At 40.1% G+C, this 15,367-nt stretch overlaps 1 protein-coding gene across 1 annotated transcript in view; it reads right to left on the bottom strand.

Moving 5' to 3' along the window:
- Nucleotides 1-113: 113 nt before the first annotated feature.
- MTBP (MDM2 binding protein) overlaps nucleotides 114-15,367 on the bottom strand; it is a 28,595-nt gene continuing 13,341 nt past the window's right edge. Inside the window, exons 13-22 of the mRNA XM_026689461.2 lie at nucleotides 15,057-15,167; nucleotides 14,387-14,551; nucleotides 12,843-12,936; nucleotides 12,621-12,755; nucleotides 10,595-10,687; nucleotides 8,172-8,438; nucleotides 6,305-6,557; nucleotides 5,954-6,067; nucleotides 1,487-1,552; nucleotides 114-1,005 (exon numbers count right to left, since the gene is read on the bottom strand). Coding sequence (XP_026545246.2) covers nucleotides 970-1,005; nucleotides 1,487-1,552; nucleotides 5,954-6,067; nucleotides 6,305-6,557; nucleotides 8,172-8,438; nucleotides 10,595-10,687; nucleotides 12,621-12,755; nucleotides 12,843-12,936; nucleotides 14,387-14,551; nucleotides 15,057-15,167 — 1,334 coding nt within the window. The 3' untranslated portion in view covers nucleotides 114-969. The remainder of the gene's footprint in view (nucleotides 1,006-1,486; nucleotides 1,553-5,953; nucleotides 6,068-6,304; nucleotides 6,558-8,171; nucleotides 8,439-10,594; nucleotides 10,688-12,620; nucleotides 12,756-12,842; nucleotides 12,937-14,386; nucleotides 14,552-15,056; nucleotides 15,168-15,367) is intronic.

Here is a 15,367-nt window from a genome sequence, read left to right as displayed (position 1 = left end):
CCATTACTTTAGATGGGGTTGATAGAATGAATAAAATGGAACTACCCCAGATTTATAAGAATTTAATCTACAATATTTATATTTTCAAGAAGGAGAAAAAACCGACTATATTTAATAAAGTGTCATTTATTGGATTTTTTTGTGAAGTGATAATTTATTTAACAAGAAGAAAGTCACTGATTTTTTGTTCAATGGTTTCAGCCTACTAAAATTTGTATAAAACAGTGAAGTACTGATTTCACAGGATGGGATTAATTCTTCCAGGTAAGTTCTCTTACTGAACTACTACTGTTCAATAGTTTGGTTCATTGAAAGGAGTATCAACCTCCTGGCATTTCACACAAATATATAAATCTATATTGAATCTATAAATTCAAGGATGGCAAAACATCCTGATGTAGTTGAACAGAATACTAGTCAGAATTATACTTGAAGGATGGAATGAGAGAACAATACAGGGAAAAAACGGAATTTAAATGCTTCGTGTTTTGAGTTATTCTTTTTTTCTAAGATCTTGGTAAAGTTGCTTACCTTTTAATCCAGATAGTTTACTGTCTTGTAAAGTGAGTGAGCTGTGACTTGCAACCACTCTCAAAGTAGTTTCTCCTGACAGTCGTGGTATTTTCCTAGAATTTCATGTGTCCCCCCACCTTTAAAAACGGTTGACATACCTGGTTTTAAAAAGGACTTGCTAAGCAATACCTAATTTAAGCAGACATTCTGCACATTTGAATATAATAGAGAATTTACATTTACAGAACTAAGCAACTTTCAAATCATGCAGATGGGAAAGATGGCTTAAGAAATTCTTTTTATTCCAGTAAAAAAATTTTTACAACACAAATAACTTCCAAGATCAATTTAATTATCTCAAAAGATTTGAGAGCATCACGTGGCAGGTACTGCCAAACTTCAGGCATATCTACCAACAAGACACTTTTAAGTTATGTTCTCAGTGTGCTGCACTTGTCACTTCTTGTTTTTTTCTAAAACCCAATCAATGACCTGTAAATAAGCAACAGAAAATGTAATTAAAAATAGAAAAATAAACACTTACTGCATCCTAGAGTTCGAGAACATAAATGTTGAAACATTGGACGCCATTCTAAAGGAAAATACCATGTAACCCAGGGGTATCAAACTTGTGGCGTCACGTGACATCATTTTTCCCCCTTCGCTAAACCGGGTGTAGCCGTGGCCAGTGCGTGACGCATCTGGCCTGCAGGCCATGGGTTTGACAGCCCGGTGGTAACCCCAAAAATAAGCAAAGCTGCTTCTAGGCAATGAACGAGGACTGTGTAGCAACACTCAAGGTACATCCCACAAATCATCATTAAAGGGATGAATCATCCCTCTTTCATATTCAACCAGTGTAGGGCAGTTGACATCCGCTAACCAAATTCATAAAGCCAAACTTTGATAAATGAGGGAAACCAATTCTCGGGAGCAGTTACTAGGGATGTGGTCCAGACAACCATTACTTTACCTGTTGAACATTGCTGATAGCAGCTTTTTTCATTTCATCCAGCAGACCTCGAGATGTTTTCAAATCCTAAATATGAAATACATTACTTTCAAAAGACGCTGGTTTATTATTGAAAACCTTTTAAGATGGCAAGGAAGAATAATGTTCTTATTTAGCAACACTACTTTTGCCACCTGTTCAGTACAAATAGCTATATAGGCGTCTTAATTTAGAAATTCTGCAGACGAACAAGAAAACCCATTTATCATCGTAGTTTAGTCTTGTCAACTAAATTTTCTTACCAATTTTGGTTTGCGTCCTAATCTATTTAGTGCCCTTTATCAGGGGTCCCCATCCCCAGGTCCATGTCTGGTGCCGGGCCACGGCCTGTTCGAAACTGGGCTGTGGAAGTGGGATGTGCGGGTGTGTGCGGGTGAAGCTGCATTTGTGAAAATGGCATGTGCGAAATCATCCCCCACTCCCCCCTCTGCCGATCTGCAAAGATTGGAGACCACTGCCCTATATTGTTATGAAATTCAATTCCCAAATGTTTACATCCAACCATAAAGTCATATCAGAAGGGACGCTGAGACTACCTGACTCTGTGGTTTCTTCCCCAAACCCCAAAATCTTTAACCTTAAGACTGTCTACTATTGACCTCACCCCTTTCCTAAGAGGTCTGTAGGGGGCGTGCATAAGTGCACCAACATGTCTACTGTTCCTGTCCTATTGTTTCTTTTATTTTTCTTATATGTATCCATTTCATGTATTCACAACTATGTTTATACTTATACCTGTTATCTTATAATCGCTTGACAAAATAAATAAATAAAAATAAACGTTCTTGTGTAAAATCAGAGGAGTTCCCTAACTTAAATATGCAACGAGAGGATAGGAGCCATATCACCAGATTGTGGAATGGTTGGACCCACCGGCAGAAGCCAAGCACAAGTAGTCCTCAACATACAACCGTAATGGAATTTCTCCATTACGTTGTAAATCACGACAGTTGATTTTACTTTCGTTTTCTGTGGCAGTTGTGAAGGGAATGTGGCAATCATTAAACTAACCCCAGCGTGCTATGTATGACATGGTTCTGCTGAAAACTGGAAGGAAATGCCATTTTTTTCCAGCAAAGCTTGTAAAATGGGATCATGTGACTACGGGGTGCTGCAAATGGCCATAAATGCAGCTCTGTTGCCAAGCACCAGTTTTGATCAGGTGACTATGGAGGGGCTCTGACTGTTGGAACTTCCAGCTGAGATCAATAGTAGATTGAAAGTAGGCCTGTCATAACTGAACCGTCGCTAAGGGACCCGTTATAAGTCAAGGACTGCCTATGATCTCACAAATGCTCCAACAGAAGCCCTTCCATTCTTCCCAATATGGGGAAGTGGCTTGGTAGTTCCTGCTACCAACTCTACAGGAGGAAGCCTCACGTCTATTGTCTTCCTCCTAAGCCCTACGAGGGAGGAATCAAGGCCTCCTTCATAACTTGCGGCTTGAAGATTCAGGTCTTCTTTTTCCGGCCCTTCCCATCAATCCATTTTATAAGAGATAGGCAAACTTGATCTTAAATGGGAGGAATATTTTAAAAAAGCGTTTCCATTAGCGGTGGAGGTAAATGGATGGGAGTTGTTCAGATTATGGGAAAGCAGCAGCTTGGTTGAAAAAGAAAATTCCGCGTTCCCAGCTGACCACAAGATGGCAATGGTCTGCTATGAATCATAGAATTCTCTCCGCAAAGGCTGAAAGAATTAAAAATGTTTTCCGGCAAGGTAGCCTGAAGTAAGAGATTCAAGCCGGTGTTGCATAATTCATACAGAATAAAACTTAAATTAGCAGCGCAAAGAAAAAAGATCACAACCCTAAGGAAAACTTCTCACTAGGTTTACCTATTTCAACCAAGACAAATTTTTGCAGATGCTACCGTTGCTTCAGTTTTCACTTTTCCCCTGGAAATTTCAAAGTTTAGGCTGAGGTGAAGAGATGTCTAGGATAGCAGGATATATATTATGGGGCTCGTGGGTGCTCTCTGAGCTTGGTTTTGCACTGATAAAGTAATCTTGTTGGGTGACGAAATGTCAACAAGAAAACCACCAACCTCACAGAGGGCCAAGGACTCCCCGAAGCTACAAATATTCTCATCTATTGCATACTAGCTCGATACCCGTGCTTCGCTACGAAACTATGTGGTTGGGCTTAGTTTTTGGGGAGGAAAATAAGGGGGAAAAAATTCTGCCTCTGCCTACCGGCATCCATCAGTATTCATCTGGCTAGTGTCCCTGTCAGTGGGTGAGAGAGTTGAGGGCTGTTTGGAAACTGAAGCAGTATTTGCTATGAGCAAGAAGGAGACAGCAAGGAGCCTGGGCGTGGCTTAGCTCAACTGTTCTGTATTAAAGCTGCTTAGTGCTGTGAAAGTAAAACTGAAACTGAAACTCCTCTGCTTGTGTTTTGCATTTGGAATAGATTTCTTTTTGGGTGGGGAGGGGGAATAGAACTCCTTAGCATCAGAGCGTGTTAATAATAATATAGGAAATACTCATGCTCTGATGGTCATTTTGAAAAATCCTTTCTTAGTGAGCACCTAGAAGCCAAGAGAAACATATTGTATGTGCCAAATTTCAAGTTTGTAGGCTTTACGGTTCTGGAGATTTTGTGAGGGTGCGTGAGTGGTATTTCGCTTTTATATGTATATGTAAAATAAAATGGGAGTTACTGAGTTCTATCACCTAGCATGTCAGTCCCTTTAAAATTTTCTGAGTTTTTGCATATTTTTGTCACTGAATGTTATCGTCAGAACTTCATTGGGCTCCTACAGTATTTGTATATTAAAGAGCTCTGAACCAGTGGTGGGATTCGATTTTTTTTACTACCGGTTCTGTGGGTGTGGCTTGGTGGGCATGGCAAGGGAAGGATACTGTAAAATCTCCAGTCAGAGGTGGTATTTGCCGGTTCTCTGAACTACTCAAAATTTCTGCTACTGGTTCTCCAGAACTGGTCAGAACCTGCTGAATACCACCTCTGGCTCTGAATGAATAAATAACACCAATGTATTATTTAATTATAATGAATGGCCAACCCTGCTCCACATGCTGTATTTCTTCCTAGAAAGCAGATAAAATAATGCAACCAGAAAGACAGAAAATCTGAGAAAGTAAAAATAATCCTTTCATGGAACTCTATGAATGTATTTATGGCACATGCCATGAAATGCATTCGGTACCAGGGATAGTGCTATGAAGGTTCAGTTTCAGTTCAGCCAGAGTTGACAGGTAATCCTCGGCTTAGAATAGAATAGAATAGAATAGAATAGAATAGAATAGAATAGAATAGAATAGAATAGAATATAGAGTAGAGTAGAGTAGAGTAGAGTAGAGTAGAATAAATAGAATAGAATAGAATAGAATAGAATAGAATAGAATAGAATAGAATAGAATAGGAATTCTTTATTGGCCAAGTGTGATTGGACACACCCAAGGAATTTGTCTTGGTGCAAATGCTTAGCGACTCTTCAAAGTTACAGTGGACTTTCCCAGAGCTACTTACAACCCAGATTCAAAGGCTGCCCTCCCACTCCTGTCACATTGTTGTGTTTTGGGTGTTTGGCATCCAGCCTGCATTTACAGCTGTTTGCAGCATCCTGCAGTGACTATGATTTACGTTTTTTGATGGAAACCGGAATTTATTCTCCGTTTCTGGCAACAACAGAAAAAGGGCTATTGTGGACAATGGATCTGCTTAACAACCGCAACATTTGCTTTACAACTACCATGCTTTCCTTGATGGTGACCACAAAAAAAAGGTCATAAAATCAGGTAGTCGCACAGTGACCTGTTTAACAATGAGCACGATATACGATAATTCCTGGCTTAATTACAGTCGTAAGCTGAGGACCAGCTGCAACAAGTCATTTAATGTTAACTCTCCTGTATACCCCTGAGTACAGAGTGCTCTTTTTTCAGAGACAACTTCATGACTTCTCTGTGCTTTGATGGAGCATCCATCTTTTTTGGATGCCCCCCCAAAAAAGAATTATATTTGCTCACTGATTTCAGCATTTACAGTGTATTGCATTTCTCATTTCCTGAAAGAGGTTAATATGAATTTGCATATCACCAGTTAGGGCAAGGGCCCTTTTACTAAGCTATGGACTTCAACTCCCAGAATTGAATCGTGGTTGGCTCAGGAATTCTGGGAACTGAAGTCCACAACTCATAAAAGGATCATAGATGCCCACCCCTGAGTTAGGGGAAAACAAGGACTAAATGTTTTATCCCTTTAAACCAAGGGTCTTCAAACTTGGCAGGTGAAGACTTGTGGACTTCAATTCCCAGAATCCTGAGCTAACATGACTAGAGGAGGAATTCTGGGAGTTGAAATCCACAAGTCTTAAAGCTGTCAAGTTTGAAGACCGACAAAAACCTATTATTCCACAGCTTGATCATCTGGTATTTTGCACATGGAAAGAGAGAACATTTGAGTACCTTTAAGTAACACTTGGATATTTCAAATAAACGTTGACTGCATGTTGTGAAGCACTTGTGGTCTCTTGCAACGCCATGCTTCTCAAGAGTACTCATCACTACGTCCTTCAGCATCTTGGGAAGAAAAAAAAAATAGGTCTATTTTAATTTCCAGAGCCAGCACGTCAGGCTTCATCTCAACACATCAAAAGGCACAAGTTACTGAAACCATATGATGTTATTCTAGAGAAGTAAAACTCTAGGTTGAAAGTTGCACATCAACCTCTTGAGTGGCCAGCAGGCCGTAGAGGGCCTTTTGGTGGTGTGAAGATGTCCCCATAAAAACCCAGCTGGGAGAAAGGAATTCTTTACCCGTGTATGCTTCTGAGATCTCGATTCCTTCCCAGGCTTCGGTGTCTCTGATTCGTTATTACAGTTCTGGCTTGCTGAGTTGCTCCTGGAAGTTTCTTTGTTCACCACCCAATTCTGAGAAGATTTGACCGCCGCAGAGGGCAGTGGGGTTGAAGTCTTCAAGCACTTCTTTGGGACAACTGTTGCTTGGTGACTCCTGCTGATTCTGATCGCCTGGGACAAGGCAGAATCTGTGCTTTCAGACTGCAGTAAACTGAAAGAAGAAGAAATGTTACTTTTTTTTTTTTTTTTTTTACCGAAATGTATTTATGCTGGCTTGGATTTATTTTGAAAATATCGCAGTATTGACATCTATCAGAATGATCAGCCTGAAAGCGAAATTAAAATATTATGAGTCCTCAAATCGCTGTCAACTCTTAGTGACCGCGTTAAATAGATTTTCTCCATGATCAGCTGTCCCTAATCTGGTCTCCAGATGAAAAGATAACTCTTTGGATACATGACACAAATAACTAAATGGAACCATCTCTTGAGCAAGTTACCCTCAGCTAGCCCTGTGCAATATTTTTCAATGTCCTATAAGCAGGGCCCCCCAAACTGTGGGCCCTAGTACACTGGTGGACTGTGTGGGATTTGCAAGTGGGCCGTGGAAACAGCCAGCGAGAGCATGCATCCTTACTTGTGTGAGAAAAATGCGACTGCGCTCCATTTAGGTGAGCGGCAGACACGCAGGCATGCTGCTCGTGGAAATGGAGCTGCACCTGCGTGCTTGCTGGCTGCTTGCACGAACCATCCCTTCCCACCCGCTGGCCCATAAAGCCAGAAACGTTGGGGAACTCTGTCCTATAGGGTGTCCACTTTCAAAAACAGATCCATGCTGCTGTAGCCATCTTTTCATTTCTCAGCTTGCCACACAGTATGGGGCGAGAGGGAGAAGTTCGCAATGTCAGACCAAACAAGAGATTGTCCCGTGGGAACCAAGGTCATCTCAACAAGTACTGGCCAATGATGCGATATGGGATTTGTTCTACCAATGGTTAAACAATAGAAATGGAAGTTAGAAATAGGGAAACAAAATAAAAATGATGTGTTAAAAATGATACGTTGATATGGTGACTAACGTGTTGAATCTTACCATGTTAATATTGTACAATTAATTAGTATAATTAATAGGTGGATATTACTATGTGAAACATGTAGAATTAATATGTCATGAAGGATGTTAGAATTTTTGATTATTGTTAACAAAGATGCTTGTACCCAGACAACACACTGTTCAACTGAACAATATTTGAAATGCTGAATGCTCCCAGCAAAAATTATGTTCCAGCAGAACTAGAACTTGTAGCTACTTAAGATTCTCAACTGAGTCAACTGCATGCATGCAAGGATTTTACTCTACCATAATAATAATAATAATAATAATAATAATAATAATAATAATAATAATAATAATAATAATAATAATAATTCGTTGCTTCCGGGAGACACCAGAACAACTAATTGGACAATGTGACCTGTGACTAGGATGGAGGGGAATATCTATTAATTATAGAAAAACTGCAGGAAATAATTAGTTGGTTTTGCTTTCACGCGGGCCGAGATGATGTCCTCAATAAAGCTGTCCTTAAAGGGATCTGATCGTCTCGATTTGCTGGCTTGGGCTGGGTTTGTCAGTCGGAACCTTGACATTGGGATTAAGAAAGTGCCACTTGCTTCAGTATAAATGTTACATTACAATATAATGTTACACAGGCGGGGGGAAAATGATAGAAAAGAAGACAAACATAACAGCCACTCAAAGCTGTGATTAAGAAAGGAAAGAAAGGCCTCCGTTTCTATTGATTTTTTTTATACAGTACATTACCTTTTGTTGGAACCAAAGCTCTCTATATCTTTCGATCGCCGTTTCAGCTTAGACCTCTCCATCTGGAGGTCTCTCTGTGAAGATTCTCCGTCAGGGACACTTCCAGGCTCGGACAAAACCGCCGGGGACGGCAGGGGACTCAAGACCCAGGGCATAGGGCAGGACTCCTTGGTGCAGGTGGTCTGAGTTTCAAAACGGATAAGCCGAGACTGAAGTTCAGCAAACTCCCCGTCTCTTTCCAAAGCTCTTCTGTGGTCCAGGCAATACCTAACAGTCGACATTTAAAAACAGGTTTGGAACCACCAGCATTGCAGAAAGTCTAGGCTTCTTCTGATAGAAAGGAAAACTATATGCCCTTTTTGCCATAAGGGAATATCCTCCTTGCTTCTCTTACCCAGATCCCTGTGGAACATCCTGCCACTAGGGGGGTGAAATCTACCACCTCCGCTCTTCTGGCCTTCCAGAAGGGCTTTCAAAACTGGTTCTGCCAGTTTGGCCTTAGGCTACAGGTGCAGTGATAAAGACACCACCCTCAATCTGATAACAGATAATCAGAGTTGGAAGGGACCTTGTAGGTCATCTAGTCCAACCCCCCTGCCCAAGCAGGAAACCCTACACCATTTCTGACAGATGGCAGTCAGTCTCTTCTTGAAAGTCTCAAGTGATGGCACTCCCACAACTTCTGAAGGCAACTTCTGTTCTATTGTTTGATTGTTCTCATTGTCAGAAAGTTTCTCATTTCCAGGTTCAATCTCTCCAGTTTCCATCCATTGTTCCTTGTCTGGCCTTCAGGTGCTTTAGAAAATAGCTTGAGCCCCCCCTTCATCTCTGTGGCAGCCCCTCAAATATTGGAAGATTTCTATCATGTCTCCCCTGGTCCTTTTCTTCACTAGACTAGCCAAGCCCAGTTCCTGTAATCGTTCTTCATGTTTTAGTCCCCAGTCCCCTAATCATCCTGGTTGCTCTTCTCTGTACTTTTTCTAGAGTTTCAACATCTTTTTATAGTGTGGTGACCAAAACTGGATGCAGTACTCTAGGTGTGGTCTTTATCTGCACAAGTCCTTGGTTTTTTTTAGCCTGGTTTTAATTTTTGGAATTTTAAACGGTTTTTATAGTTTTTTTTTATACCTATATTTTTACTGCATTGTAAGCCACCCAGAATTGCTTTGGGTACCGAAATGGGCAGCATATTGATTTAATAAAAAAATAAATAAAAAATAATAATTACTGGGAACTTTTTTTAAAGGGAGCTAATTGTTTGTTGGGAAACAGAATATATAATCTCACAGATCACCTGTCCATTTCACAAGATGCCAAATCTCAGTTCACATTTTACAGACAACTGTAACAAAATCATTTTTACTTTGAAATAGTAATTTTCTGCTAGCCATCCCTGATCCCAAAATAAAACCATGCTTTTGAATTCTTCATGTTCTCTTTCAATATCCATTTCTCAGAAAGGGTTGTGGCTAGAAACCTGACAACAAACTAAATATATAGTTCAGTTCTGTCGTCATATTTCAAGGAGCCCTGGTGGCACACAGGTTAGAATGTAGTATTATTGCAGGCAAACTCTGCCCACAATCTATAGTTCGATCCTGACGGAGCTCATGGTTGACTCAGCTTTCCATCCTTCTGAGGTCAGTAAAATGAGGAGTCAGACTGTAAACCACACAGACTGTAAACCGCACTATGAGGCAGTATTATAAGCCTAAAATGCTGTGCTATATAATTGAATAAGTGGGATTTGTGGCTCAAAACTAGCTTACATACTTGCTCCCACAAAGCATAACAAAATGCTCATTTCCCTATTTGGTGACAAAACCAGCAACAAAAACCCCAAATGTCTCCACCACCACAAATACACACACCTCTCAACTGCTCTACTTTCAGCTGAAAACATTGTCAGAAAATATTTGGCGTTTGCACTTATAAAAGCGTGCATTTAAACATTATCCTTGGTTTCAAGCATTAAATATCCAAAGGTGAAAAAGAACTGGTCGTCTTCTTCTTCTTGTGCCATATCCGTCATCGGACATTGGCAATCATGTTGGCGATCGGCAGAACCTCGGTGGCACAGTGGTTAGAGTGCAGTACTGCAAGCTACTTCTGCTAAAGCCAGCTGCCTGTAATTTGGCAGATCAAATCTCGCCAGGCTCAAGGTTGACTCAGCCTTCTGTCCTTCCGAGATGGGTAAAATGAGGACTCAAATCGCTGGGGGCAAATGATGACTCTGTAAACCGCTTAGAGAGGGCTGGAAAGCACTATGAAGCGGTATATAAGTCTAAGTGCTATTCCTATGATCGCCAACAGAATGAAATGAACTGGTAGATAAACCTATCGTTATCTTAAAGTTTCAATATTTTCTTGGGTTTGTACCGAATGAAAGGGCTCAGAAAATAATTCCCAGTAAGGAAACTTACTCAAGACCGTGGTAGTGGCAGCCAGCAGCTTTTTCAAACGGTAAAGCTCTCAGTTTTCGAGGTGTCAGTTCAGGTGTCAGAAAAGCACTGTCACTGAAAAAAACATAAGAGAATTCACCTGAAACCAAAGTTATTGCTCTCTTATAGGCAAAAAAAACCAAAACATCTTAACAAGAAAGAATAGGAACAATCAGACTCTCTCTCTCTTTGCCATTGTAAATTATAATAATAAAAATGCATCACTCCAATCTAAGGTATGTTTGATTATCAATCCATTAGTAGAATATCAGGCTTGGAGGAATTTGCGTGCTTGGAGTGTGGTGGCATGGCCAATGATTTTGGTTCAAGATGCTTCACCCAAAGTCCCACTGAGGATGTCACCTAGCCTGGTGAAACGTTCAGAAGCTAAACTGCAAGCCCGGAGAACAGACCTACCACCAACATCTCCCATCCAAGCTACATATATTCTTTATCATTTCTAACATTGTTTAATTTCCAAAATTGGTCAAAGTGGATTAACTGCTGCCACGTTCTGAACTAATTTGGTACTAATCTCCCTGCCAGTGATGACTTCAGGAATAGTGACACAGGCTCCACAGTCACACCATGCTCACTGTGAAATAAGATAAGCGACATATTGTAGATGTATTTATTAGACTTTTATCTCTTAATGGCTTTGTATCTTTATTACTGTTTGAATAACTCAAGGCAGCAAACATACCTAATAGTCCTCCTTCCTCCTACTTTGGTGTTGTACTTTATTATGGTGTTATGTTGTTGTACTGCCGAACCCTGTTCCTTGTGAAATTTCTAAGTCATAGAGAAATTCTAGGTTTCGTACATAAATCATTCTATATAGCTCTCCGTTATTAGAAACAATAGTAACACAAAATGCTCAATAATCAAATATACATTCTATCTGTAGAATCAAGTAGCAGAGTTCTGTTTGTCTTGGTAGGATATGTTGTTGCTTTCTAAAAGTACAGTTTATACACATGCTGTCACTGATTAATCAAAACAAGATAACTTGGCTGACATTCCAAAAATGGCATTCATTATCCATTCACAAAAAAAGATCTGGCTTCAATCAGTCAGTACGAATGATATCCTCCCCCCTCAATTTTTGAGATTAGTTCCTAAAAGTAATTGTACTTTTCCATAATGTGTATTTGCAAAATATGATTAGCTTTAATCCTGTGAGCAGATGGTCTGAAATTCTGTTGTCAATGAAAGAGGAAACACTATTAGTTGTGAGCAATAACATGACAAGGAACCTGCATGAGGGAGGGAGGGAGGGAGGAGGAAGGAAATGAAAGGGAGAGAGGGAAGGAGGGAGAGAGGGAGAGAAGAAAATGACAGGGAGAAAGGGAGGGAAGAGGAAGGAAAGAGGGAGAGAGGGGAAGAAAGGAAGAATTCTGTTGTCAGTGAAAGAGGAAACACTTAGTTGTGAGAAATAACATGACAAGGAACCTGCATGAGGGAGGGAGGGAGGGAAGGACATGACAGGGAGGGAAGGAAGGAGAGAGGGAGGAAGGGAGGGAAGAGGAAGGAAAGAGGGAGGGAGAGGGAAGGAAGGAAGGAAATCCACCCCATTTCCAATTCTCTGAGGGAATTCCTTCTTATTAGTCTTCATTATGATCTAATCAAGCTTACACCTACTGTATATATTAATGTGGGTTCAGATGTTTCTATTATAATGCAGGGTAAAACAAAGTTCATTTTAAGAGTTCATTTTGAAAATCTCATCTGCTTCTATATTCTTTCTGAGCAACACAGAAATTTGGAGTTTGCAGGTGACTCTTGGACTTCAAATGCAGACATTACAACCAATACCTATTCAATCATTTGAGGTGCTTCAAAAGACCACACTGTTTGAAAATTGTGAGCTTACAACATCAGTATTGACGTCTGAATGCTCCCAGCAAAAATTAGGTTCCAGCAGAACTAGAACTTGTAGCTACTTAAGATTCTCAACTGAGCCAACTGCATGCATGGTCACATGTTCAAGGCAAGGATTTTACTCTACCTTTTTGGAATGTGTAAGGGCTGCAGATCTCCAACAGGCAAGCCTTCTGCAGTGAAGTACTTAAGCAACTCCCTGGCATCAAGTAATACTGAATCCTTCTGGCCATTTTTATGGCCCAGCCACTGTTCAGAAACTCTAAAAGGAAAAACAAACCAATGGGCGGAAAGCTACATTCACACGACAGCTACACACTAACCCATAGGCATAAATGCTTAATGTTACCTTGTTCTTTGCTTAATCTTCTCAGAATTTTCCAAGTTCTGCAGAACATTTCTTTCAGGCCACTTCAAAGGATTTGAATCTTTTAGCTTTGGTTCTGAGAATGGTTGGGACAGTCAGTGGGTGAGAGGAAGGGCAAGAAGGCAAGGCATGCATTTCATCCACTGCAAAATCTATGGACCTTCGTCTTCTATTTTAATTCCAACACAGCTAAGAATGTGCTAGCTTCCCATTCGGTGTAATTAAAAGTTTTGGTCCGCAAAACTTTTAATTACACCGGCAACAACTCGGGGACTTATTGTTCACTTAACTATAACACCAAGTATTATTAGCTTCGATTATACTTTGTGATAGCAACAAAAACAAACAATGAAAACATATGAGACAATGGTAAAGAGACCCAAGTCTTGCCTTGTGCCAAATTCTTATTCTTCTTACAAACTTCATTCCCACCATCCTGGTCAGGAATATGGGTAGTCCTCAATTTACAATCACAATTGAACTCAAAATCTCTGTTGTTAAGTTAGACATTTTAAAAGTGAATTTTGCCCCATTTTAGGACCTTTCTTGCCATAATTGTTAAGTGAATCACTGCAGTTGATAAATTAGTAACCCAGTTGTTAAATGAATCTGGCTTCCTCATTGGCTTTGCTTTGAGAAGGTCGCAAAAGGGCATCACATGATCTTGGGACCCAACAATGGTCATAGCAATAGCATTTAGACTTACATACCACTTCACAGTGCTTTACAGCCCTCTCTAAGAAGTTTACAGAGTCAGCCTTCCCCCCCAACAATCTGGGTCCTCATTTTACCCACCTCAGAAGGATGGAAGGCTGAGTCAACCTTGAGCCAGTGAGAATTGAACTACCAAATTGCAGGCAGCCAGCAGTCAGCAGAAGTAGCCTGCAGTACTGCACTCTAACCACTGCGCCATCGTGGCTCATAAATATGAAGCAGCTGCCAAACATCTGAATTTTGATCACATGATCATGGAGATGCTGCAAAGTTCGTCACTGTGAAAAACGGTTGTAAGTCATTTTTTTCAGTGCCATTGTAACTTTGAATGGTCACTAAAGGAACTGTTGTAAGTCGAAAACTACTTGTACCGGTGATCTTATCCACTAATACCTTGCCCGTATTACCTGCTACCAAAAAGTTGTCATCCCAAGTCCTCCATTAATCGACCCCAAAGTTCTAACACCTCCCATTTCTCTATGTGACATTCTGCATTATGAATGCTCATTTATTACAACAGTCTAACTTATAGGCAATGTATTTATCCTAATTAGTCTAATTAAGTAACAAAATGATTGTCCCAAAGGTGCTTTTTCAGGAGGCAACTGGACTTTCTGGTTTTTCTTTGAAAACGTTTCGCTTCTCATCCATCTTCAGCTCTGAACTGAAGAAGCTTCTTGGATGAGAAGCGAAACGTTTTCAAAGAAAAACCAGAAAGTCCAGTTGCCTCTTGAAAAAGCACCTTTGGGACAACCCTGACCTGGGTGAACGGAGAATCTCCACAGACTTTTTTTTAACAAAATGATGCTTACCATCAATTGCTTCTTCATCTCTAGTTTTAATCGTTGCTCCTGGATAAACAGTACTTGGATGGCTAACCTTCCATAAGTCAAAAAAACGTTCCCTGGTGAAGGCTAATAGATATTGCAGTTCATTCTTTAAAGCTACAGGTGGGTGCCCAGCAAACGTTTGTCTCTCTGTAAAACAGAAAACAGGAAATATAGGGGTCACGGATAGGATGTTAATAACCCAGGATGTATAATAATGCTAATTCGCTGAATTGAATGATTGCATCATGCTGTTATCAAGTAAAAAAATAAGGCAATAAAAACGTAATCCCTTTATTAGCTCGTGGAGAAATGCTTCTGCAATTTGCTACGCGTACATAAACACATGTCATTCGAGCAGGCATTTATAAAACAGTTTTTCAAGGTATACTCTTTTTTTTCCAAACAGTTTTCCAGATTTACTGAATGAGTTTAGAAGTTTGCCAAGCAAACATTAGATTGCAAAATGGAAGGCTCCATCACTCCATAAGGAATTCTCAAAGTGAAACGACTGGGATTGTCATGGCCCCTAAAATAAGAAAGCCCTTTTTTATTTTCAGATAGTACCCTCTATAAATTAAGATACACCGACCGATATATTTTTATTGATGTATTTTCTATCCATTATTCTGTGAGTAAATATTCAGTTACTTACTCAAGCAGTGATTCAAAACCAGTGTTTGGAACTGAGCCAGTTTCTTCTCTCTTTGTAAAATCTGTTCTCCGTAAAAATGTGGGAAACCTTGGAGAAACTTTTCAAAGAAACCTGTGTTGATAGAGAAGGAGTGATTTTTTTTTTTTAAAAAAATGAAGTGATCAAATTACATCAAATGCTAAAATTTAGCCAAATAAATGACTTGAGAGAGTAAATACTGGACTATGATCAAGGACATCAGATTCAAGGCAACCTCTACTCATAGAGCGTCATTGGGTGACGCTGCAGAAAGTACCTCATACATTTTCTTG

The sequence above is a fragment of the Notechis scutatus genome, chromosome 3, assembly GCF_049901735.1.
Source record: "Notechis scutatus isolate UNSWTSFEM ecotype Mainland chromosome 3, rNotScu1.2, whole genome shotgun sequence".
Lineage (NCBI taxonomy): Eukaryota > Metazoa > Chordata > Lepidosauria > Squamata > Elapidae > Notechis > Notechis scutatus.
Note: the sequence above shows the minus strand (reverse complement) of the source record. Positions and strands in the feature narration are given on the sequence as shown.